Below are 25,794 nucleotides of genomic sequence, written 5' to 3'. Positions count from 1 at the left end.
GTGCAATGGATAAGACTACATGCTCCCAATGCAGGGGGCCTGGGTTTGACCCCTGGTCAGGGAACTAGATCCCACACGCACGATGCAACTAAGAGTTCGCATGCCACAACTAAGGAGCTGGTGAGCTGCAACTAAGGAGCTCGCCTGCCGCAACTAAGACGTAGTGAAACCAAAAAAAAAAAAACAAAAGGACTATAGCAACGTTCATTCTTCCTTCTTCCTTAATTCGACTTATTTTATGAAGGGAAAAATAAACCTAGGGGAAACTACTATTTATTTAATTTTCAAAAAGACCCAGCTGAACCTAATCCTAACTTGTATTAAAGTACCTTTGGGAAAGAGGAGGCACACCAATAAACATCCTTACATTACCAACATAAGATTATTTTTAAAGTTGTTAATAATAAATTTAGTTGGGATTGTTTAGCACTTACTACAGCCTAGAAAGGCTATAATCAATGTGTTCTTATTCTTGACAAGCCTGATTATATGCTTAGCAGGGTAGTTGATGGTATGATTAGGAAAGGAGCATGAGAGAACTCTAAAGGTTATCCATCTGTTTATTACTTCTGCATGGTTGAAGTAAATAGCTTTTACAAACTAAGTTATGACATTATGTAAGATATGCCTTACTTGGTAGCAAAATGTGATGTGAAGAAAATAGGCCTAATTTTATCCAATTAAAGAAGAAAGCAAGTATATTTAAAATGATAAAATATTACACTGCATCCTTAATGGTACAAAATGCCAGAATTCTATTGGAATATACAATAGATATAAAATGTTTATTTGAATAATGTGACAACACTTGAGTGGACCTTCCTTACAGTTTAACATCCTAACCTAAGATTTTTTTTATCAGATGCTAGAGTACCTCGAACACTACACAGAGTTAGACTGAACCAAAAGAAATTGCTGCTATTACCATCTTTGACATATACAATGACAATTTTATATGGTTCAACATAAACTGAGTTCAGCAGCATTTCACTTTTCTATAGTAAATAGTCTTGAACTACCTCTTATCCATCATTTGAACTTCTTTGCCTAAATATATTCTAATAATAGAATCTCTAGAGGAATATAAAAATAATAAATAACACCCTTGTGTACTTGGTTGATTTAACTGTACCATAAACAACAGTAGCAGACTTTCTCTCCTCCACCCTTCCCCATTTCCGGCAGAACTGCCTTAAGTGCTGAACGATACTGCATCTACTAAATATAGTTGGACACTTTACCTTTGACATTTCCAACTTTGGGGAGTAACCATATACTCTTTGGTTGATGAAAACTTCAAACTCAAAACTAATAAACAGGACTTCCCTGGTGGTCCAGTGGTTAAGAATCCGCCTTCCAATGCAGGGGACGTGGGTTTGATCCCTGCTCAGGGAGTTGGGATTCCCCATGCCACGGGGCAACTAGGCCCCTGTGCCACAACTACTGAGCTCGCGAGCCTCAACTAGAGCCCACGCGCCGCAAACTACAAAGCCCACGTACCCTGGAGCCTTCGCGCCACAACTAGAGAGAGAGAAAAAAAAACCCACACGCGGCAACGAAAGATCCCGTGTGCCGCAACTAAGACCCAACGCAGCCAAAAAAAAAAAAAAAAAAAAAACTAATAAAGATCCCAGCAAAGCACCTTATGAACTCTGCTTCCTAATAAAATACAGCAACAAAAGACTGGAATATAATACTTATACTATAGGTAAAGTAGCTTTAACAGAAATTGCAACAGTTTAGGAACTTTTTTCAGAAGTTGTACTTTCTTGGAAATGCAGACTTGTACTTTCTTTACCTTTGCTAATAAGAAACTGCACGGTGCACAAATGGCCAGCTCTCGCAGCTTTCATCAAAGGGGTTCTTCCACCTTCAGATTCATGTTCCTAGTAAAGAAACATAAAATAATCCATCAGTGCCAATTCATTAACCATCTATTTTTAACACTTAGTATCAACGACATAAGAAATAATGAAGATTTAATACTTACTCAATGCAGTCACTTATGTTACCTACCTCAATTCCTCCAAAATACAGAATTTCAGTCCACATTAGATGGTGTAACTTTCTAAGAGCACGTTCAGTTTTACATACCAAACAATAAACATTAAGGATAAGACTTATGTTTAGTTTGATCCCCAAAGAGAAGTAACTGCATTTTTCTAATACTAAGGTTAAAAAGATATTTCCCTAACTATTCATCTGAACTATGAAAAAGGAACCTTAATTTTGTGAGGTGATTTTGAGGATCTCATCATATCAGAAGCCAATAAGAGATCTATCAAAGGAGAGAAACCAATCTCTGAAGAAAAAACACTATGGTATTTCAGGAGTAAAGGGAAAAGGAAAAAGAAAAACATACAAATGAGCTGATTATTTTTTAGAGTAGAAATTAAATGCTTGAATAGTCAAAGACAAAAGAAGCAGTCTTACAATAGTAGGAAGATTGTTATTCTTCCTAGCAAGTTTGTCCGCAAGAGGAATGAATGAGAAAACAGCTTCTCAAGCATCCTAATATCAAATGCCACTAAAAAAAGCTTGCTTGTATGGTAAGTAGTACTGCCTGTTGGGAGTACAGTGAACTCTTACTACATTCATCTAAGTATTAAAATGTAGCTGACACATAGCTTTTACAAAAAGTTCTCTCAACTATCCCCTCTTTCACTATGTATGCAAACATTAATTTCTGTTGTTCTTGTCCTCTTTTGTTACTAAGAAAAACTTGATAAAGAACGGTGATTTCTTCTTACATAACTATATCTCACTACAACTTTGGCAAACTAACAATAAGAATAGATTGTCAACCCAATGGAAACTTTAAACTGGGCTGCAGTGACAGGAATTCCACTCTAAAAGAAGTTTTTTTCTTTTATCTTGATAGTGTAGAATTCTCAACCTCCTAGTTTATGTTTTGATTTTTGTTATGCATATTGATTAGACAACAATCTTTATTAACTCTAAGGTATGGAGGATGAATAACTATAGATAATGCCAACAAAATTTGGCTTTAGAATGAATTTTGAACTTATATTCAAATGTAGGTAAATCTAATATTCTGGCAATTTACTTCAAACAAAACGGAATACACATCATGAAGAGCTTACTCAGAAAGACCTAGAAAGTTGTGTCAACACACTACATGCTGGAGTTGTTGTATCAGCTACTCACTGGAAAGAAACTGCTCCTTTAGCAACTGCTATTTCCCCTCCTGTCTCAGGACCTTTGTGCTTAAGCTGCTCTCTCTTCCCTGTAACACTTCTTTGTTAGCTCCTTTTCATCCTTGACTGTCTCAAGTTAAGTGTTATTTGCTCAAGGAAGACTTTCCTGAACCTTCTTGACTAGATCACTTTTCCTACTATTGACTTACAGTTCTACGAACTGCTCTTTCATAAGTTCCAATCACATATTAGTTTGTGTTAACTATTTGGGTAACATGTCCACCATTCAAGTATAAGCTTCATGAGAAAAGCAATCATGTCCATTTTTGCTTATCATTATATACCTAATGTCTAAAACAATGAAGTACTTGAACACTGTTTACCAAGAAAGAACCTAAGCACATCTGACCTCTCAAATCTTCCCTTTCATAGAAATGAAGTTTGAAGTTTAAATTTTCTACTAGGTAAATATGAGAAAGATAAGTTAATTTTAAGACTGGTAGCTAAACTTAGAGTAAGACATTCATTACCTTCATTTGATAATACATTATTACTAGATCATGGGTGGGCAATACTAATGTCACTTTTCCTTGTTTTTTCTTTCTTATCTCTTAAGCCTGGCAGTGACACCCATCAATGCAACTAGTAGTGGCAAAGACAAAAGATTCTGAAAGCCCTGTTTAGAATAAACTTTTAAAGTAACTTTTAAAGTACTTGTTAGTTCTGTATATTTAAAATATTCCCATAGCTGTTAAAAATAAGAAATCAGAAGGTATAATCTCAAGATGCTCACTCCAAGTGAAATTTCAAAATTCAACATACTAATAAAATTTTGGAAATAAAAGGTGTTAAAAGCTGCCTATTTTATTTTCCTCCCTATAAATTCATTCCTTTGGTTCTGAACAACATGTTTGAGGAAACAGTTGATACGATACTACAACTTTATAATGTATTATAATATTTCTTGTCCTAAAATTAATAATGTATATCCCACAACACACACCATTTGTCCCAAAGTATCTGACCACTGAATCCTTTTAGGATAGGAATCAAATTTGTCTATACAGTTGACCCTTGAATAACATCGGTTTAAACTGCGTAGGTCCATTTATATGTTGATACCTAAGTTCTACACTACACGATCACAGGGGTGCAGAACCCCGCACAACACAGGTAGATGTGGTTATATGCGGATTTTCCACTGCACAGGTGGACGTCCCAACCCCCACGTTGTTCAAGGATCAACTGGCTACTTACTTATGAATGTTGGATTTATTATTTCAGCCAATATTTGTTCAATATCAATAAAATTTTAGGATACGAATTATGATTATTTCCTTCATAAACACAGAAAATTATTTTTCAAGGCTACAAACTTAGGTATTGTGCAATTTAACCTTTTTTCTTTCTTCTTTTTGGAGAACAGCTAGAATAATATAGGGATTATCTATTCCTTCAACATTTGGTAAAACTCACCTATAAATCCATCTGGGATCCTCTTACCTTCATTAGATGGATGGTTTTGAACTACTGACTCAGTTGGTGAAATGGTTGTTAATTATTGAGGTATATGATTCTAGAATCTTTTTTTTTTGGGGCCACGCAGCGAGGCTTGTGTGATCTTAGTTCCTCGACCAGGGATTGAACCTGAGCCCTCGGCAATGAAAGCACAGAGTCCTAACCACTGGACCGCCAGGGAATCCCCTTGAATCATTTTTGATAATTTATATTTAAAAATCAGTATTCATTTCATCTAAGTATTCAAACTGATTGTTCATATTGCCTTATAAATTTTAAAGTTCTCTACTATATCATATAGTTATAACTCCCTTTAAGTTTCTATCATATACCTTTTGCCCTTTTGAAAAAAGCTGGGCTTATTTTATCTGTTTCAGAATTTTTTAAAAATCAGCTTTTATTTTGCTGTTTATCCTTATTTTTTCTTTTTTTAACTCTATTTTTTGTTGTTTACTATTCTATTAACTTTTTAAAAACTTTATGTCCTTCCTTCTTTGTGCTGTTGTTCTTTTACTAGCTTCATTTACTTTCATTATACACATACACACACACACACACACACAATTTTCCTTCTAAGGACCACTTTAGCTGTATCCTCTCACCCAAGTTTTGATGTGTAGTTTTGGTGATAACATCTATTTTGCAATTTTTACTGGGATTGCCTTTTTAACTCATGAATTATGTAAAAGTATTTTTCCTCATTTTCTAGTTATATGGGATTTTTAAAATAAGATCTTATTGTTAATTTGTAATTTTAAAAAGACAAAGATCAGAGAATGTAGTTCATATGATTAAGAAGTTTGTTTTAAAGACTTTTTTGTGGCCTAAAACATGCACCAGATTTACACATATTCAATGCACTGGAAAATAGCATATTCCATATTTATTGGAAACAAAATGATAGCTCTCTATTTATAGAAGCAAATTTGATTTTTCTATTCTTAACAATCGCTTTATGTATTTGATCTATCAGTTTCATAGAGAAGTGTGGGAAAAAATCCTATCACTACAAATGTAGAGGTGACTAATTTTCTTGTAATTCTGTAATTTTCTATTTTAATTGGAGGGTAGATGTTAGTTACTGATTAGTAATTGATTGTTATACTAGCTGGAAGAGCATTTATTTATCTCTAAAAATGATTTTGGTTTAAAATTCCATTTTCCCTGATATTAATATTGCCTTACATAACTTTTTCCGTTACTTTGTCAACCTTTCCCTGTCATTTTGCTTTAGATCTTTCTCCTGAAAACAGAATTTGCTAGATTTTGATTTTGAATCTAATTCAAGTCTGTGCCCTTTTAACAATTAAGTTCAGTAGGTTTATATTTGTTCTGATTAATAATATATTTTTGTAAAAAAGAATCTTTAAATTTATTTAGTACCTGATTCTTCACTCCTAAACAATGCAAGGATTCTAGAATGGCTTTTGAACTTTCTAACATATCCTGCTGAATTTCATACTACTGCTGTCTAGATTTTTAGTACTATTTTGGTTTTAAGCATAAAAATTTAGGTTTTATACTCACAAATTCGTATTTATAGTTTACCAATTTCTGTGCTTACCGTAGCTTCCTGCATCCCACGCCTTCCTCCAGGGTTCTTTTTCTCCTTATTGACGTACATAACTTTTAGTAGTTCTTTTGGCAAGGGTCTGAGGTGGTAAACTTTTATTCTTTGTAGATCTGAAAATATGCTTATTTTTCCTTCTTTGGAATGTTAGTTGAGTATAGAATTCTATATTGTGTTATTTTCTTCTGGTTTTTTTTGGGGGGGGCTGCGTTGGGTCTTCGTTGCTGCGTACAGGCTTTTTCTCTAGTGGCGGCGAGCGGGGCTACTCTGCGTTGCGGTGTGCAGGCTTCTCATTGTGGTGGCTTCGATTGTTGCGGAGCACGGGCTCTAGGTGAACGGGCTTCAGTAGTTGTGGCACGCAGGCTCTAGAGTGCAGGCTCAGTAGTTGTGGCACATGGACTTAGTTGCTCCGTAACATGTTGGATCTTCCCGGACCAGGGCTCAAACCCGTGTCCCCTGTGTTGGCAGGTGGATCCTTCACCACTGTGCCTCCAGGGGAGTCCCTCTTATGGTATTTTGAGAATATTACTCTCCATTGTTTTCTGTGATTATTTTTGTTGATGAGAATCTACCATCAAAAATTTAATTGTTGTTCCTTTGAGAATAATTCATTTTTCCTCCAATAGCTTTTAGGATTTTTCTTTATCCTTAAAATTCTGCAGTTTCATTTGTTCTGCTTAGCAATTATTTTTCAATCAAGGATTCATGTCAGGCTTCAGTTCTAGAAAATTCTCCATCATTATCTCTTCAAGCATTGCCTCTGCCTTCTATTTCTAGCCTCTCTTTCAGGAACTTCATATATATATATAGTCAAATATATATATGGCCTCTCAATTTCTCTTTCATATTTTCCATCTCTTTACCTTTGTGCTATATTATCTATTTTATCATTTGATTCATTAATTATTTTTTCTTTCTTTTTTTTTGCGGTACGCGGGCCTCTCACTGCTGTGGCCTCTCCCATTGCAGAGCACAGGCTCCGGACACACAGGCTCAGCAGCCATGGCTCACGGGCCCCGCCACTCCGCGGCATGTGGGATCTTCCCGGACCGGGGCACGAACCCGTGTCCCCTGTATCGGCAGGCGGACTCTCAACCACTGCGCCACCAGGGAAGCCCTGATTCATTAATTCTTTATTCAACTGTCCAATATATTGTTTATCCTATATATTTAGTTTTTATTTCTACAATTTTTTCTCCTGAAAGTTTGTTTTATTTCGTATCTATCTGTTCTTAATTCATAATCATCAGCTTTTGTTTCATTGCCTCACATTGTTTTATGGCTATTGTTCATAGTTTAAAATAAGCATGCTTAAAATCTTTGATTCAAGTCTTTTATTTCAATTTCCTTGGGCCTGTACTCTCCTGTGCTGCTGCTTTTTGTTTGCTTGCATTTTGACTATCTCTCTTCATGTAGATTTGCTCCTGAGCTTTATAATTTTTTTATTTGATAAAGCTCATTTTGCATGGGAGTTGTTTTTTTTCTTTTATTTCCATCCACAAACTTATCCCTTCTCATTAGATGGTCTGAAAGTTACCTCAGTCTGGCCCATTTCAGAAGTAGCTCTTTCTTTGGCAACTTAAGCTTCTTATCCCATGAAGTTATTTCTGTTCTTCTCACTAAATCAAATAATGATGCCCTCCAAGTTCTTAGTTACAATGTTGTCTTTGCATCTTCTCTCTATGAAGAGCAATTTGCTAATTTCTGACTGCAACTCTGGGCAGTTGCTTGGAGTTTTTTTTCCATGCTGCTTCATAGGCTGGGCAATAAGACTGTACCTATTGGCCAGTTCCATGTGAGATGCATTCAGTCCCTATTCCCTTAAAGATGATGAAATTCCAGCCCCCAGCGTCCATTCTTTTTTAGGTTTAATTCTCCTTGGGCCTACAGCTTCAGCTGTGGATCCAGGGTCCATTTCTAGTCCACAGAGTTCGTTGGTCTTGTTTCTGAGTATAGCTATATATTTTTAGTTTAGTTTGTTTTTCTCCCATATTTTATTTATTAGATCTATGTACTTGAATGATAGAGAGCAGAGAGGTTTCAAAATATACTAACAGTGACTTTACTTTCTTGACTGGAAGTCATTTGTCACTTATATTTAAACAACTTTGAGATAGAACTCATTCAACATACAATAACCTAGAAAGAAAGAACTTGGCCTTTAAAAAAAAAAGTGTATTAGGAGTTTTGTGTATTGCACAGATAGTTTTAAGAATCAATAAAAAATTGATAAAAGTTTTCCAGCTTTAAGTAGTAAAGTTTTAGAATATGTATATACGCTACTCCTTAATAAAAAGTTATTTAAAAAGCGGGAGGTCCTATTTAGTTTATTAAGGTAAACTAATCAACAGTTGAAACATATTTATAAGTGGATAATCAGAGCTCATGAGCCTGCTAAAATCTTGTCCATAAAAAATGCACTGCAAAGTTCTGGTTCCGATGCATAAGCATTATGAGAAAAAAGGTGCATTTTTTTTCTATTTGGCTTTAGATAACAAAATTTAATTTTAGATTTAGGCTTTTTTTCTTTAAAATAATTTGATTTCCTTTAAAACCACAGTCCTGGGCAACCAAGGTATATATCAAAGATTGTAACTATATCACAGAGCCGGTGTTTCTTGCAGTTGAAGGAGGACACTGTCTAGGGGGAAGGACCAGAATCAGAGGAGAGGAGAGGGAGACTGCTTTATACTATATATGTACTAAAGGATTCTTACACTCTCCCCTAGGGGATATGTTCTTCCAACCCACCACTGTATATTAATCATTAACTTAGTGATCTGTTACTGATCAGATTCATATCCCTCAGCAGAACTGAGATGGAAAAAGATTAAGAGGCACCGTTTTAGGGTTTGTGTTTAGCTCAGTTTCTAAAAACCACAAGTAACAAAGACAAAAACCAAGCTTACTCAGTTTGGATGAAGGAAGAATGATAATAAAGCAAAGACTGGAAAAGAACAGAACTCAGCAACGATGCAGAATAATCTACAGACTCTAGCAATGTCTCAAAGTGTGGAATATAGAGGACTTATGAGAATCTCCTGGGATATCATTTAAAATGCAGACTCCCCATTTCAGATCTGCTGAATCTGAACCTCTAAAAGTGGGGCTGCAAACCTCAATTTTAAAAAGTATCCCAAGTCTTGAGACTTACAGCTAGACAGACAGATTTAAAATCACATTTTCTTTAACAAGTCCAGGGAGAAAAAAATAACTTTATCTGAACTAACACTCAGCTTTACATTCTTGATAGGAGCCACAGCTATTATATAAACTGAGTAAAAGTTTACATTTTCACATAGTATTTTGTGAAAGAAATTTATTTACTTTCTTCAAAATAGAATGAATATATAACAACTTCTCATTCCAAAAGCCAATAAAAAAGATACTTAATAAGCATTATGGTTAAGAGTGGCTTGACACTGAAAAATTTATTTTAGATGGCCTAAATTAATTGTGAAGCAATCACAACTTATTCCTAATTTAAAAATTAAGCACTGCTCCTGAGTATAAACAAATCTCTCTGGATTACAATGGATATTAAATTTGCTTGACTTTTAAAAGCATCAGGCACAAATTCCACACATTTTTTTTCAAAAGAAATGTTTGTTTATCAACAAGTATTCACCTTCTTAAAAGACAATCTTAGAACGAGGTTACACGAGAGGATTTTAAGAAGAAAATTTTAATTTTATAGAAATTAGGGCATGAGCAATATAGTAAATTTTTCACTAAAATGTTTTGTTGTTGTTGTTTCTTTAAGGATTATATAGAAAAAAATCCAATATATCACCCTAAATCTGAGTTTCAGATTTTTGTTGAACAAAGTTGAATACAAAGGGCTTTATGACTGAGACTTTCTCTCTGGGTTATCTTAGCTCTCTCAATAAGGGAGAATGAATAAGAAAATCTATTTTAACCTAAGAGATTTTTTTTTTTTAGGAATACCACATAAAAAGAATACTAAGGAGGCAAACCACTAGTAATGTAAATCTCTTCTTATTGGAATTTCATAATCTTTTTCAATCAAAGAGGATTTCCTTTGTCACCCAACAGGGTCCTGGAACTTCTTGACTGGAATTCAGATATCTAGAGCTCTGGTTACCTACATCATCTATTCTTTATGTAGTAGCTTACAAGCATCAAAGGCCACCCTCACCTGATGCTTGGCCGGATCTATGCCCTCCAAAATAGTCTTCATGTCCTCCTGCTTGTCCTGTGAAAGGAAAAAGAAGAACTCACGGATCTTATTCCAAAAACGAAAATCACATTTGGCCATGAAGACCTTGTGACCAGTACTTCAGGTGCTGGGCTTTATTAACTCAGGATCTTCAACTAAAAAGATTCTCATCTGTAGAGACCATTATCTCATGAACAGAGTATGATTTTTAAGTACGATAATATGGTTCTCTACCAATATAACTTCAATATAAACCTTAACATACGCAGACCTAATTCTGCTAAAGTTTTTGAACTCATGTCTTTATCTCCAAATACAACTAAAACCACAGAAAATAGAGCAGTATCTTAATATCTAACCAAGGAAAATAATTAAATCAAAAGATTTGCGAATATCAGAAGCTGAGAGATAAAAGTAGGAAAAATACTGTAAGAGATTAAATAGTTCTGTAGTACCTCCTCCCCCCATTATAAATGCACTTAGTGCTCACACTTTTCAACTAAAACAGGAGACTTGAAAGAACTTGAGAGATGGAATGTCTGTATTTTATCTAGATCTAGTCTCCAGACAGGGAGAAAGTACTCGAAGATGAGACAGGGAGATGGTTGAAGAAACAGTAATAAGAATTGCAATCACTGACCAGGATCAACTATATCTCCAAATAAAAGAAATGTGGCCTAGAGAAGGCTTCACCCTAAGTCACTCCTACCTCCTACCCTGGATGATATGCTTACCCTAAGGGGATGCATGCTCCTATGGTAGAGATTTGGTGAGAAAGTATTTTGAGTCAACTCTATGATTTGAACAAGCTGACTGTTAAAGTTCACTTCTCCCTTCCTCAACCCCATATGATTTTCAACAAAGACAAGCTCCATTCAAATAAGAATAAATAAGCACAAAGTATCCAACACAGAACCTATTAAGAAGTTCCTACAAAAATGGAAACAAAATTTTAGTCAAATGTTCCCTTGTACTTTCAAAAATATTACAGAGAATATGAACGCTTTAACTAGTGGAACAAAGTGATATAACAGCAAGAGGAAACTTAAAAGGGAGTTGGGGGTACTTCCCTGGTGGCACAGTGGTTAACAGTCTGCCTGCCAATGCAGGGGACATGGGTTCGAGCCCTGCTCCAGGAAGATCCTACATGCCATGAAGCAAGTATGCCCGTGCGCCACAACTACTGAGCCCGCGAGCCGCAACTACTGAAGCCCATACACCTAGAGCCTGTGCTCTGCAACAAGAGAAGCCACCACAATAAGAAGCCTGTGCACTGCAATGAAGATCCAACGCAGCCAAAAATAAATAAATTAAAAAAAAAAAAGAAGTGAGTTGGGGGACTTCCCTGGTGGCGCAGTGGTTAGGAATCTGCCTGCCAATGCAGGGGACACACGTTCAAACCCTGGTCCAGGAAGATCCCACATGCCACGGAGGAACTAAGCCCGTGTGCCACAACTACTGAGCCCGCACTCTAGAGCCCATGAGCCACAACTACTGAGCCCACGTGCCACAACTACTAAAGTCCGCACACCTAGAGCCTGTGCTCCACAAGAGAAGCCACCGCAATGAGAAGCCCGCGCATTTCAACAAAGAGTAGCCCCCGCTCGCTGCAACTAGGGAAAAGCCCGTGCGCAGCAATGAAGACCCAACGCAGCCAAAAATAAATAAATAAATAAATTTATCAGGGAAAAAAAGTGAGTTGGAAGAGCAGAAGATACTAAGTAATGATGAAACCATGAAAACCACATTAGAAGCAGCAACAAGTATACAGAAAAAATAGTGACCTGGTGGATGGACTTAAGAAAGAAACAATACAGAGGAAAAGGACAAAGAAATGAAAAGAATCAGACATAAAGATAATAAGGGAGATTCAATATGTGGATAATAAATGTTCTAGAAGAAAACAGAACAGAAAAAGAAGTATTCAAGGCTGTAATAGAAAAAAACTGGAGAAGGATGATGAGGAGAAAGAAAAGGAGAGGAGAGAGAGGATGAACTAAAATCTTTAAATAGAAAGCACTCACGGTTTTCCAGGAAAAACTGTTATAAAATAATAAACACCAAGACACATCCTGGCGAAATCATAGAGGTTTAAGTATAATGAAAGAATCTTATGATAATCCGGGCAGAAAGGAAATCACTTACATATAATGGGGAATATTCTAGCAGGCTTTGGCAATATTTAATACCAGAAGACAGTAGAATAGAGGGCTTAGAATTTTGAGGGGAAAAAACAAGTGATTCATTAATTTTATATTTGGCTACATTCATTTATAAATACAACATAAAGTAATATCAAAAATGCAGGCACCTGTGAACTCTTTTTTGGTTGAGGAAAGTAAATTCAAAACAAAATACCAGTATTAGCCAGCCAAAAGGTGAGTCAAGTTCAGGAAATCAGGAATTCAGAGTCTACATAATATGAAAGACTAGTAAGGTAAACACTGAATCCACCTAAATATACAGTTAAACAACTTTGAGAAATAATAGGGTCATAAAACAGAATGTAAATGTTATAAAATCATGACAATGTAATAATAAAATAACTCATGAAAATCCTATGGTGGAAGACACATTAATCTCCTCTTCAGAATGGAGTCAATAAACATTGTCTAAATATTTGATTTTTTAAAAATCAGTTTTTTAAAAGAAATTAACAAAATATTTCAAAATTTCCATTTGTAAATGATGTCTGAATAAATACTTTTCCAGGAAGTAACTTTATACCTATGTTTTATATAGTTCAACAATTAGTTCAGCGATTAGTGAGCAGCTCATAGGGCTACCTGGAGCACAGGGATTTTTTTAGATAAAAGAAACATGGGGACTATGATCAGAGATTAGAAAATTAAACCATAAAAAATGGAAGGAAGGAAGAAGGAAAGGGAAGGGAGGGAGGAAGGGAGGGAGGGAGGGAGGGAGGGAGGGAGGGAGGAAGGAAGGAAGGAAGGAAGGAAGGAAGGAAGGAAGGAAGGAAGGGGAAATCTTACCCATGTTAATGAGAATATAAGAATCAGGAGACCTCAATTGTTAGTAGAAGTATAGACTAGTTCAGCATTTTTGTACAGTTTCGCAGCAGCTATCAAACTTTTAGATGTGGACCCTCTGAAAACTGGCAATTTCACTTCTAGGAATTTATCCCTATAGATATATTCACAAAAGTAGCAAAAATACATAAATCTGCATAACAATATTTAGTGCAGTACCATTTGTAATCTTTAAAAATTATAATAACCCAGATGTTTATGAATAAATAAATGGTTAATAAATTATATAGAACACTGGGTACCTGTGAAAAAGAATGAGAAATCTTAGGAATTGACAGAAAAATATTATATTAAAAAGAAAAAAGTTTCAGAACAGTATATGTGGTAACAAATCTATTCATATAAAAAAGACATATAGCCCACATACACAATATATATATGCTTGAGTGTACAGAAATGTTTAGAAAGACACACAACATATTGCTTAAATTAAAAAAAAAATCTTACAAAAGAGGATATAGAAAAGAAATAGAAATCCTCTATTTCCTAAGATTTAATATAGATAACAAACTGATCCTTCAAAATTTTTGTTTCTTTTAAGGTAAGTCCATATCAAATCTAATTTCCAGGATTAAGAACCGGAGGGTGCTAATGTATCCATGTCCAAATCACCCAGTTTCCACTAGCTCAACTATTCTAGGAAAACGCCCCCCAAAGTTCATTTGGCTAGAACACAGTCTAAGAAAAGCAACAAGGGTCAAAGAGCTTACTTCATGGTTAGGGAGGAAAATCAGTGATAGACCAGTACAACATATTCAAGGGGCGCAATTTACTCAGTGCAGAAGTGCTTCGATTTTCATTCCAACATTAAAAATAATAAACCTTTAAAAGTTATGATCGGGCTTCCCTGGTGGCACAGTGATTGAGAGTCCGCCTGCTCATGCAGGGGACACGGGTTTGTGCCCCGGTCCGGGAAGATCCCACGTGCCGTGGAGCAGCTGGGCCCGTGAGCCATGGCCACTAAGCCTGCGTGTGTGCTCCGCAACGGGAGAGGCCACAACAGTGAGAGGCCCGCGTACCGCAAAAAAAAAAAAAATAAAAATAACTGATTTGCATAGGACCAACTATTACTCAATATGGCAAAGACCCAGAATTAGCAACACTGTGTGCCCACCACACTTCTTTAGGTTGGTTCTATTTATTTTCTTTGATCTACTGCATCTAAAGCAGATTTATTATGAGCTTAAAGAAAGAATCCATGTCCTATCTTGTCCTTGGAAAAACCTCTCCATCTTCCACCCCTATTTTCAAGGTGGCTAACATCTCAAAGTAAAATGGTATTTCTAAATTCCTTGTCTCTCACTGGGCAAAAAATACCTATGCATACTTGAAAGCCAAAGCTGAAAAAACAATCCTAAAGAAAGGAAATTTTGAAAAGTTTGAAGGCATATAAGATGAGAAGAAGAGGATGTAACAAAAGTTTATTCTGCTACTCAAAATAAAGTTTAACCAAAGGAAAAGAAGAATAAATTCATAATTGAACAACTCCAAAGATAACTGGAGAGATTTTATTCTTAAGAAAATAGTTTACTTACAATAAAAATCCATGTTAAGGAAACTTTTCCTACTTCTTTGACAGTATTTAAGTAGGATAAAATACTGACAGTGAAAAGATAGGGTGGGAGAGATAATGATTTAGTGTTATAATGCCAAATTATTCTTTACTGGGATGGCCTTACCACATTACTGTGTTTTCTAGGGATTAGTAACTTTTATCTATTAAAATATTTTATAGTAAGCTAAATTTGCTAATTATTAATTATAAATAATGCCCAAAATTAAGTAATTTAAGATATATTTAATATACCCAAAGATTTTAAGAGAGAGGATTATTTGTGTAACACATCATTATTATTAATTATGACTCACACCTTAAAATTTCATTTTCTTCAAGGATCCCATAGCACTTCACACATTCTTGGGCTAAGTACTCATCTAGTCCATCTGATACCTCCAAAAAGGTAGCTAGTTAACCTGTTCTTTAAAAATCATAAAATTAGATTTCTTAAGCCACGTCATTAAAGATCTTCTGATCCAAACCCCTCATAAAATAAAGGAAAGGGGGGAGATGAGAAAGAAACACAAAAGAAGGCTAGGGAATCTAAGTGATTTGCCCTAGGACACCCAGCATAGCCGAAGAAAGAATATTTACAGGACTTGGGTAAAATAGTCCAGAAAATAACACTAGATTTTATTTTACAGATGAGAATATTGAGGCAACTATTTACTTATAGATCAGTGATCTGCTGGCTGTGATCAAAATTCCAGTGTCTTGTCTAATGCTCAGTAGCATCTCTAATGTTGAGTTCTTTCTAAATAACTAAGTGTAGCCTTTGTCACTCATTAGCCCTCCATTCAGATACAGGATTACAGGATGCCTTCCACTGGTATTTCTTCCTTTTAGTAGATTTACTTTCAAATAGCAATGAAGGCCTGTAACATGCTAAAGTGGGTCATAAAAAATCTTTATGTGAACACAACTAAAATATATTTACCTTCTCTAATATCTATGTCAGTTGTTTATTATGGGAAATACTACTTGAGTTCCTCTTCTAGACATGAAAGGCCAAGGAGCTGTAGAGAAGGAAGGAATACTAATTTACGGGATTTATATATCACTCTCCCTTTCCAACCTTAGCTTTGTTGGCAAATACATGTGAAGGAAGTTCCACAAATATTTCTTTTATCTCAACAAATGTATCAACGTTTTAGTGCTGAAATTAACATGCCATGATGAAAAGAGAAAGATTCCATCATCTTTACAAATGGTTTGAAAATCAGAAACACCACCAAATCAAAGCAACTCTGTACCAACTTCAAGTTATAAGTAAGTACTAGGGATGTATTATACAACATGATACATATAATTAATACTGCTGTATGTTATATATGAAAGTTGTTGAGAGCAAATCCTAATAGATCTCATGACAAGGAATAAATTTTTTTTCTATTTGTTTAATTTTGTATATGAGATGAAAGAGGTTCCTAAATTTATTGTGATTATCACAAGTTAAACTTATACAGTATTGTATGGCAATTATATCTTAATAAACCTGGAAGAAAAAAAAAACAAAATAAAAAACAACAAAAACTCCTACTAGAGATATATATATATATATATATATATATATATATATATATATAAAAAATAGAAAAACAAAACAACACTGACATGTTAACCAACACTGTTGCCACCTAAACATCCTATCATTAGGGCGTTTGGAAACTCTGACCTGATGCAGTCATCTTTCATAGAGATGGATCATCTCTATAACAATAACATGGTTGGGCATGGAAGCCAGGAAAACACAGACAACAAAGTAAGCCAAAATTAAAAGCAAGCAAGAGAAAAAAAGAAAGAAGCAGAGTAGGGTTTTACATTCCAAGTTATACTGTTGAATAGTTAACTATGCAAATTCTCCACCTTGAACATAAAAGTAATAGTAAAGAGGGGGCTAGAGGACTGTGGTAAAGGAAATCAAGCCATATAAATGCTTTAGCTGAAGTAAGCTATCAAGATACAAATAAGAATGAAATATTAAAACTCTGCCTTTTGGTCTAAAGACCAGTAAATGGGGAGAACAGCCTAAAGTAATAATTATACAGGACACCAGGACAGTGACTCAAAGACAATGGAACTGAATCAACTTCAGTTTTCATTTTTTTTAATATTGCAGATGTCAATTTTATTTTTATTTATTATTATTTTTGGCTGTGCCTCACAGCATATGGGATCTTAGTTCCTGGACCAGGGATTGAACCCATGCCCCCTGCAGCGGAAGTGTGGAGTTTTAACACTGGACCACCAGGGGAGTCACTCAACTTCGATTTTTAAATGGTGTTTATTGGTTATTTCTGGTCAAGCAGTTCAATAACAAATCTGTAAGGATACATAGTGTATTCCTTTTCAGAGAAATAAGATTAGTTTCCAAAGGCTGGTTTATTTTTTTCTTTTTTTTAAAATTTCTTTTAGATTTTAAGTATACTACAGAATGCTAATGTGTTTTAATACAAACTTTCTTACGATGGGTTTACATCATATTATACCTGTAATCACACCAAATACTAAATACTAATTTGGGCCCAATAAACAAAAGATGCTATGCAGAGAAAGAAAGTACATAAAGGAATAATCTTTATTTCAATATATAATGATTTCCATTACAGTGGTAACAAGAAGTACAACTATATGGAAGACATGGTTAGGTGACTTGTTCAAGGCTCTCTGCTTATTCAGTAGTTAAAATGATTTTGCATGTTAAATAGGAAGAATTTTCAAAAAGAACTCTGGAATTAATGGACAATTTTTTATTTCATTTAATTTTTGATTTCCAAAAGGAACATTTTAAGTGGCTTATTTAAGAAAACTAATCTAGTCCAAAGGTTTTTAATAATGGATTATTCAAATTTATGCAATTATTACAAAGGTAGACAAGTTACATATCAATCCATAACCTTCTAAATATGATAAATATTTAGGGTTTTTTTTTTACTGGAAATATCTAATATTTTTTCATTTTAAATATTTTTAAAACAAGAAAAAATAAAATTTCAAATAACTAAGTTTCAAATGAGAACATACACATATTTTGAGGATCTACCTGAAAATGCTCAAGTATACTAACAGTTCTGGTTGTGGATTTTAAAAAAAGCATTAAATAAGAAACTGTCTAGATTTCCTTTAAAACTAAGTTCTAAACTATACCTACTACACATGTAGAATGAAAAGTCTTAAAACCTCTCAGTTTCATCTCAGGAAACAATATAAGCAATCCAAATTGTTGCATTACATTTTTATAAAATTGTAATTAATATCCTAACTGATTCTACAGAATATTTTTAAAAATGAGAGACAACAACTTTTAAACTCTTTAAAAAATATATAATAACAGCCTTAAATTGTGGCAAAAGTTAAGCTCTAAAAATCTAACAAAGCATGGTCCAGATTGTGTTTCAAAGGTTGACTTGTGCGTTCTTATTTAAAACCGAAGGTAAAAATAGTTCCCCCCCAAATGAAGGTTCTCAGCTAGCCCACGAAAACAAACAAACAAACAATTTAACTTAAAGAACTACCAAACCTAGACATCAAGAATACATCTATGGGATGCCAGAAATGGAATACATCTCCACTCCACGCAATGGGAGCGTAGTCTTCCAATTCCAAACCACTGGAGGAAATTACTACAGTCCTAAACAGATACTAGGAGGTGACAGAAAAGAATGAAGGACAAGAAAGGTGCTACTGTCTTTTTAGGTCCAGCTAGCAAGAATTATCAGTCATTTTCTTCCTCAGGACTCAGGGACTGATCTGCCTGCTTTACTTACTTCTTGTTTTTCACTAGGTCTTTTGTTTCCTGCGTATGGCTTATAGTAAAGCTGAAATTATTTATAGGTTTTAAATATCAAACTTACTATGCTTTTCCATACTTTCCACATTTTCTATAAAGGACAAGAACTGCTTTTTACAATCAGGAAAATAACTAATATTAAAATTGAAATATCTCTCCACAGATAGCAAAAGCATAAAATAGGAATACATTTTTAAAGTGAAAAATTAATATATGAAATAATTCAAAAGGAGAAAAATGTTATGCACATGAAATTATTAAATCTAGCAGTATTTACAACAGTGAAAAATAAAAAGCGAGTCAAAAGTTCAATAATAAGTGAATGATTATGGCTCATCAACTTGATGGAATATTATGCACAAGTTATAAATATACAGAATATGTAGCAAAATGGAAAAGATTATGACAGAACACACATTCTGGAAAATAGAAAACAACTGTACTATACTATGATTATAATTACATGTGTATATGAATGCAAAGACGGTTTGCAAAAGAGAAAAACAGTTACGTTAGAATAACAGTATTACCTTTGTACTTAAGGTAAATATTTATCTGAGCCATTTTTTAATCTTATATTTTGAATGTAAAACAGTATGGTAAATTCAAATCTTTCAATCTGCTTATTTAATGAAATTCTTCTAAGGAATTTTAATCACAATTTACCTAATTCCAGAAAACTATAAAAATAAAAAATAGAAAACAACTATTTTGTTTTCTATTTTTAAATGCCCTTTGTTTTAAAGGGCATTTAAAAATATTTCATAACAAATTTTTAACTCTGTCAAAAATCACTAAGGTTTTGCTATACTTTAAAGTGCATTTAACAGATAATTCCTCTTTTCCTATTTAATATTTTTAGAAGAACTAGCAAATTAGTCAAGAAAGTGACTTAGCTATGGAAAAATGGAAGGAAGAATTTTGATAAGAATTCAGAGGATAAGAGTATTAAACTTTGCTTATATTATCTAAGCTTTTATGCTCTACCCTGTTTATTCCAAGTGATGAAATGCTTCAATTCTTAATTTTTAGATGACCCAAAGCAACTCTAAAAAAAGGAATGAGATAAAGAAAGAAGGCAGAAGATTAAGATCTACTTAACATATCCATCATAATTTTCAAACGAAAAAAGTACACCTCTTAGAAATTCTAACTGGCAGATCCTAATTAATGAGAATGAATGCTAGTCTTATCACTACAATATTTATTAGAAGTAGAAATGATGATAAATAAATAGCATAATTACACTATACTTATTATAGTCAATAATTATTTTCCAACAATGTTCTCAGGTATTTTGGGGGGAATGTCTGTTATTGGAATTGGTTTAAAAGACAATACTTGCACAGTTTTTTCTAAATAACTGAAATTAATAAAGTTGATTCTGTACAGCATTTATAATTATGCATGTCTCACACAGATTTTTAAGAAATACAAAAGGAAACTCTAGAAAGCCGTTCAAAATAATCTCACAAAATAAAAATTAGTCAAAGCAAACATTTCAGCAAGAAGCATAAACCTTTAAGTGGGATATTATTTATAATTTCCCATAGTTGTAAGGATTATTACACATATGAACCTGCCATCTAATTTGAAACTTTGAAAAGCCAAAATAGAAGATATTAAAAGAAAAGAAAAAGAATGAAATGCTGTAATAATGTTGTTAGGAAGATGACAGTAGCTTTATTTTAAATGTCTAATTAGAAAAACAAAAGAAATCACTCAAAGTGATTTGACAGGTTATTCTATGTTGCAAACATATCACTGAATTTGTATGTCTAATAAAGGGCAGTTAAAAAGGTTCAGGAATGTCAAATGGGACTGGGGTGAGAGGAAGAAAGAAACAAATGTTTTTACCTAGGAAAAGAAACAGTATGCCCTTTTAAAAACTATTTTCAAATACATTTAATAAATGCAACAACTAGAACAAGTAGCCAAACTTTTAAAAGTTATTTTATACAAAGCATGCAAACTATTGATCTTCTTTACTAGTGCTTTCTAAATGTTAAAAATAAAGGAGTATTAACATTCACACAAAAATATTTGAAATTAAAAATATCTTACTAAATCAGCCCCTGCTTGAAGTAAAACATCTGCAACATCCGTATGTCCATTTTCACAAGCGTAGGTTAAGGCTGTGTCTCCTGTTGCTGTTGTAGCATGAACGTTAGCACCTGGCAAACAAAAAAATTACACATTTACTTTGTGAATTTTATAATTTGGTGAAACTCATAAACTCTAAATATGAAAATATCAGATTTTAAGAATCCTAATTTTCCTTTAAATGTTTTGGAAGAATGCTTTTAGCCACAAAGAAAGGAACTATACCAAATGATTAAAAAATACAATAATCTGGACTTCCCTGGTGGCACAGTGGTTAAGAATCCGCCTGCCAATGCAGGGGACACGGGTTTGAGCCCTGGTCTGGGAAGATCCCAAATGCCGCAGAGCAACTAAGCCCATGCACCACAACGACTGAGCCTGTGCTCTAGAGCCCGCAACCCACAACTACTGAGCCGCGTGCTGCAACTACTGAAGCCTGCGTGCCTAGAGCCTGTGCCCCGCAACAAGAGAAGCTACTGCAATGGGAAGCCCACGCACTACAACAAAGAGTAGCCCCCACCCGACACGACCGGAGAAAAACCCACACGCAGCAACAAAGACCCAACGCAGCCAAAATAAATAAATAAATAAATTTATTTATTTTTTTAAAAATCTGCCTATACATCCCCAGTAAGATATACCCTAAGAAATAAAAGGGCTGCTAAAGCCAAAAATATCAAACAGTTTTCAGAAATCATATTGACAGTAGTTTTGGTTTCTATTCTATGGATATTGTGGTAAAAATCAAATGAGTAATCCTTTGGTCAGTGAAATTCGGGGCATGGCTGAGAGAAAACACAGATAAAAGATTGCTGAAGTTAAGTAAAACCGTATGGTTCTGAATTGGAAGTACTGACATGAATTCATGTTGTATTATTATCTGTAAGAAAAATATTTCCTCACTCTGACCAACTAAAAAGGCCTAGAGACAATGAAAGACCAAGCCGAAATAGCATCTCTAGCTAAGATTGTGATCTCTAAGTACCATATCCTACTAAATGAAATTAGGGCTTCTTAAAGAAATAATTGGTTCCAAGACTGGGGGAGAATCTGTATAAGATGGGCCTGAAACACCTAGCAATATCAAAAAGCAAGGAAACAGACTATAATGAGGTCACACCAAAAGGATTTAGGAGCTAAACTTATTGACCAAAGATAGTGAAACTGTCCCATATTTCAGCAATTTTTACATCAAAAAGAATGAGGACTATGATAGAATAAAAGCCATCATGTATGTTTAAATCTAGAAGTTCAAAATGATGTTCAAATCAAAACAAAAAAAACCACTTCCTTGGTCACCAGTGAAGGATACTAGGGGTCCACCTCATTATTTGCGGTGAGCGGGGGAGAGAAAAGGGGGGGAAAATCAAACATTTATACTCCTGTTCCTATATGATTTATACCTAAGAGTAACCAAATAGGTGATGAAGGGAAGTTTCTCTTTATAGACATATGTCTGCTAATAAACAAGGAAGGAATAATAGAATTTAGAATATTACCACTTTGTAAACCTTAACGAATTAATGGATCTAAGCAATGATCATCAATATCTAATAATCAAAAAGAGAGACAATCAGACAGTTACCACCTCCTGAAGAAAGTACAAATACTACCTATGAAGTAGTCTTAAAAACCAAACAGAACAAAACAAACGTACATCATACCTGAATTTAATCAAGTCTCTAGATCTAAGTACTACTTATAGGAAATCCAAGGGACAGAAAAACAAGTTAAATGAAATCGTGGAGGTGCATTTAGCAAAATCCATACTCTGGGAAGCCTAAAGGATAAACATTTCATGTCTTCAACCAAAACTTGCAAGGGAAAAAAGAAAAGAAAGATGATGAAGAGCCCATAAATTAAAGGGACTTAAGAGATGTATTGATCAAGAGTTACTGTATGAATCTTATTCGAATCCTAATTCAAAAAAGTCATTAAACGCACACATACACATTTATAAGATTATCAGGAAAATATGAAAACTGCTTGGGTATTTAATGACACCAAGGAATTATTATTTTAAAAATTTAGGTAAGGAAATGGTTCTGTGGTTACTTTTTTTTTTTTTTTTTTTGCAGTATGCAGGTCTCTCACTGTTGTGGCCTCTCCTGTTGCGGAGCACAGGCTCTGGACGCACAGGCTCAGCGGCCATGGCCCACGGGCCCAGCCGCTCCGCGGCATGTGGGATCCTCTCGGATCGGGGCACAAACCCATGTCCCCTGCATCGGCAGGCGGACTCCCAACCACTGCGCCACCAAGGAAGCCCAAGGTTTTTTAATTTTTTTAAAAAACTGTATACGCAATGTATTAAAAGACCTGTTGGATTCTTCTTTAGTGCTTCACTATGAGAAGAAATGCATGTAAATAAATCACACTCTAATCTGGAAAAAAATTGTTTTAGGTAGTGATCACATAAAAAGTGATTCTCAGGCCCCCGAGACAGTTCCAGAAACTACCTACTTCAAATTAGCAAAAGCAGCTAAATATGAGAATCAGTGGTGATACAATAGAAAAAACAATGTCAGGAGTTCTAAGTTTGAATATTGGCCCTGTCACTTATTAGCTTGATTTGCTTAGGGAAGTTATGTAACATGACTGTACATCAGTTTCTATATCTATAAAATGTGTGTAATATTTCTTACTATACCAGTGGCCAGTGGTAATTAATAGAGTTAACACATGAGCTGAGCAGAATGTCTGCTGATTTCTTAGTTAACATTATTTATTCCTTCTTTTTTTTTTTGCAGTACGCGGGCCTCTCCTGTTGCGGAGCACAGGCTCCGGACGCACAGGCTCCGGAGGCGCAGGCCCAGCGGCCATGGCTCACGGGCCCAGCCGCTCTGCGGCATGTGGGATCCTCCCAGACAGGGGCACGAACCCGCGTCCCCTGCATCGGCAGGCGGACTCTCAACCACTGCACCACTGCGCCACCAGGGAAGCCCCTATTTATTCCTTCTTTTAAAAGCCTCTTAACAATATCTTGACTACTTAGAGGGATGTGGGGAGAATGAAGACTGATAAGCACCGGTAAAGAAAGACTCCTGAATGGGACACAGACAGTTACAGAAAATAATGAGGGAAAAATGACTGAATAATGCCCATACATTTACTAACTACAGCAAATAATAGTATTTGAGTCAAGGAAGAGGTCAGCCTGTATGGTTGGTTTGTGCATTGGTTCAAAATCTAAACAATCATCCAAACCATTAATGATCTGGATTAAGAAATTATTGCAATAATAATCCAAAGGAATAACTGATGCTGGGCTATAATCAAATTAACAATAAAGGATGAATAAAGTTTTGCTAAATATTTCATTTTCCTTTATGTATTTCTTTATATGTCAAGTTTTAAACAACTTATTAGATATGGATTAAAAAATTTATACTACTTCTAAAGGATAAATAAAGGTTTACATCTGTCTGGATCAATTTTTTCTGATATATCCTTAACTTGCTCTATATAAAACTACAAATATTCTATGTAAAAAAAACTTACTTCTTACCACTGGTTAACAATATATAAAGCACAAATTATTATTATTATTTTTTTTTTTTTTGCGGTACGCGGGCCTCTCACTGTTGTGGTCTCTCCCGTTGCGGAGCACAGGCTCCGGACACGCAGGCTCAGCAGCCATGGATCACGGGCCCAGCCGCTCTGCGGCATGTGGGATCTTCCCGGACCGGGGCACGAACCCGTGTCCCCTGCATCGGCAGGTGGACTCTCAACCACTGCGCCACCAAGGAAGCCCAAGCACAAATTATTTTAAAACTAAATACTTCTGGGACTTCCCTGGTGGTCCAGTGGTTAAGAATCCACCTTTCGCGGGGACGCAGGTTCGATCCCTGGTCGAGCAACTAAGCCCACATACTCTAGAGCTCGCGTGCCATAGTGGAGAGCCCATGTGACACAACTACTGGGCCCACGTGCTCTGGAGCCCACGTGCCACAACTAGAGAGAAGCCTGCATGCCGCAACGAAGAGCCTGCACCACAACAAAGATCCCTCACGCTGAAATGAAGATCCCGCATGCCACAACTAAGACCCAATGCAGCCAAATAAATAAATATTTAAAAACAAATAAACAAAAAACCCCAAAAAACTAAATACTTCCGCCAAAAAAAAACATTCCCACTTGTTCGTTCATTCTTTCTTTCTTATTTTTTTTGAGAAGTCAGAAATGTCAAGAAATGAACAGGCTTAAGGGTATCAAATTATAACCTCTATGTCACCCCCACCTCCTCTTATTAATAGACACTAGGAGGAACTAACTTCTCCCCTCCAAAAGCCACAAACATTCAATAGAAAGATAAGGTCAACGGGAAGCCTTACAGTCACCAAGCAAACATTAATAACTCTAAGAAACCTTTTAAAAAAAAATGACATTTTTGGAGATTTAAAAGCCTAAGAAGAGAGTTAAATTATGGCGCTGTCTTTCAACTTTTGTAGAAAGTTGAAAAAGTTATGGTTAATTGTTAAAGTTATGAAAGCAATATAAAAGTCTTTTTCTAAAAGGCGTTTTTAAAGCCACATACCGGCAGCCAGTAAATATTTAACCAACTCCAGGTGTCCCTCCTGAGAAGCCTCCATCAGAGGTGTGGAGCAGCCAAGTTCTATGTCAGCCCCTGCCTTAATCAGGAAGTCTGCAACTTCAGAAAATCCTCCACAGCAAGCCAACGTCAGAGCAGTTTCTTGGGTTTCTTCTGTCTGAGCATTTATATTTGCTCCTGAGGAAAGCATGAAAATAGATAAAACTAGTTACAAAAGACTTAGAGTAAAGTGTTCTGATTTGTGATAATTATCTTTTCTCTGCTGCTGGGGTTCCTTCCAGGGTGTTGATAATTTATTTTATCATCAATGCAAAAAATATC

At 35.1% G+C, this 25,794-nt stretch overlaps 1 protein-coding gene across 5 annotated transcripts in view; it reads right to left on the bottom strand.

Annotated features, from left to right (window-relative positions):
- ANKHD1 (ankyrin repeat and KH domain containing 1) overlaps positions 1-25,794 on the bottom strand; it is a 116,853-nt gene that overhangs the window by 46,675 nt on the left and 44,384 nt on the right. For 2 of the 5 annotated variants that reach the window (XM_030869408.3, XM_030869403.2), the window contains exons 9-12: positions 25,459-25,650; positions 20,886-20,995; positions 10,406-10,462; positions 1,799-1,886 (exon numbers count right to left, since the gene is read on the bottom strand). In XM_030869408.3, coding sequence (XP_030725268.2) covers positions 1,799-1,886; positions 10,406-10,462; positions 20,886-20,995; positions 25,459-25,650 — 447 coding nt within the window. Of the gene's footprint in view, positions 1-1,798; positions 1,887-10,388; positions 10,463-20,885; positions 20,996-25,458; positions 25,651-25,794 lie in introns of those variants that run through there. The other 3 variants (XM_030869405.2, XM_030869407.2, XM_030869413.2) reach the window with 2 other exon arrangements.

This window comes from Globicephala melas, chromosome 3, assembly GCF_963455315.2.
Source record: "Globicephala melas chromosome 3, mGloMel1.2, whole genome shotgun sequence".
In the NCBI taxonomy this organism is placed as follows: Eukaryota; Metazoa; Chordata; class Mammalia; order Artiodactyla; family Delphinidae; genus Globicephala; species Globicephala melas.
This window is presented reverse-complemented; position numbering and strand designations above follow the sequence as displayed.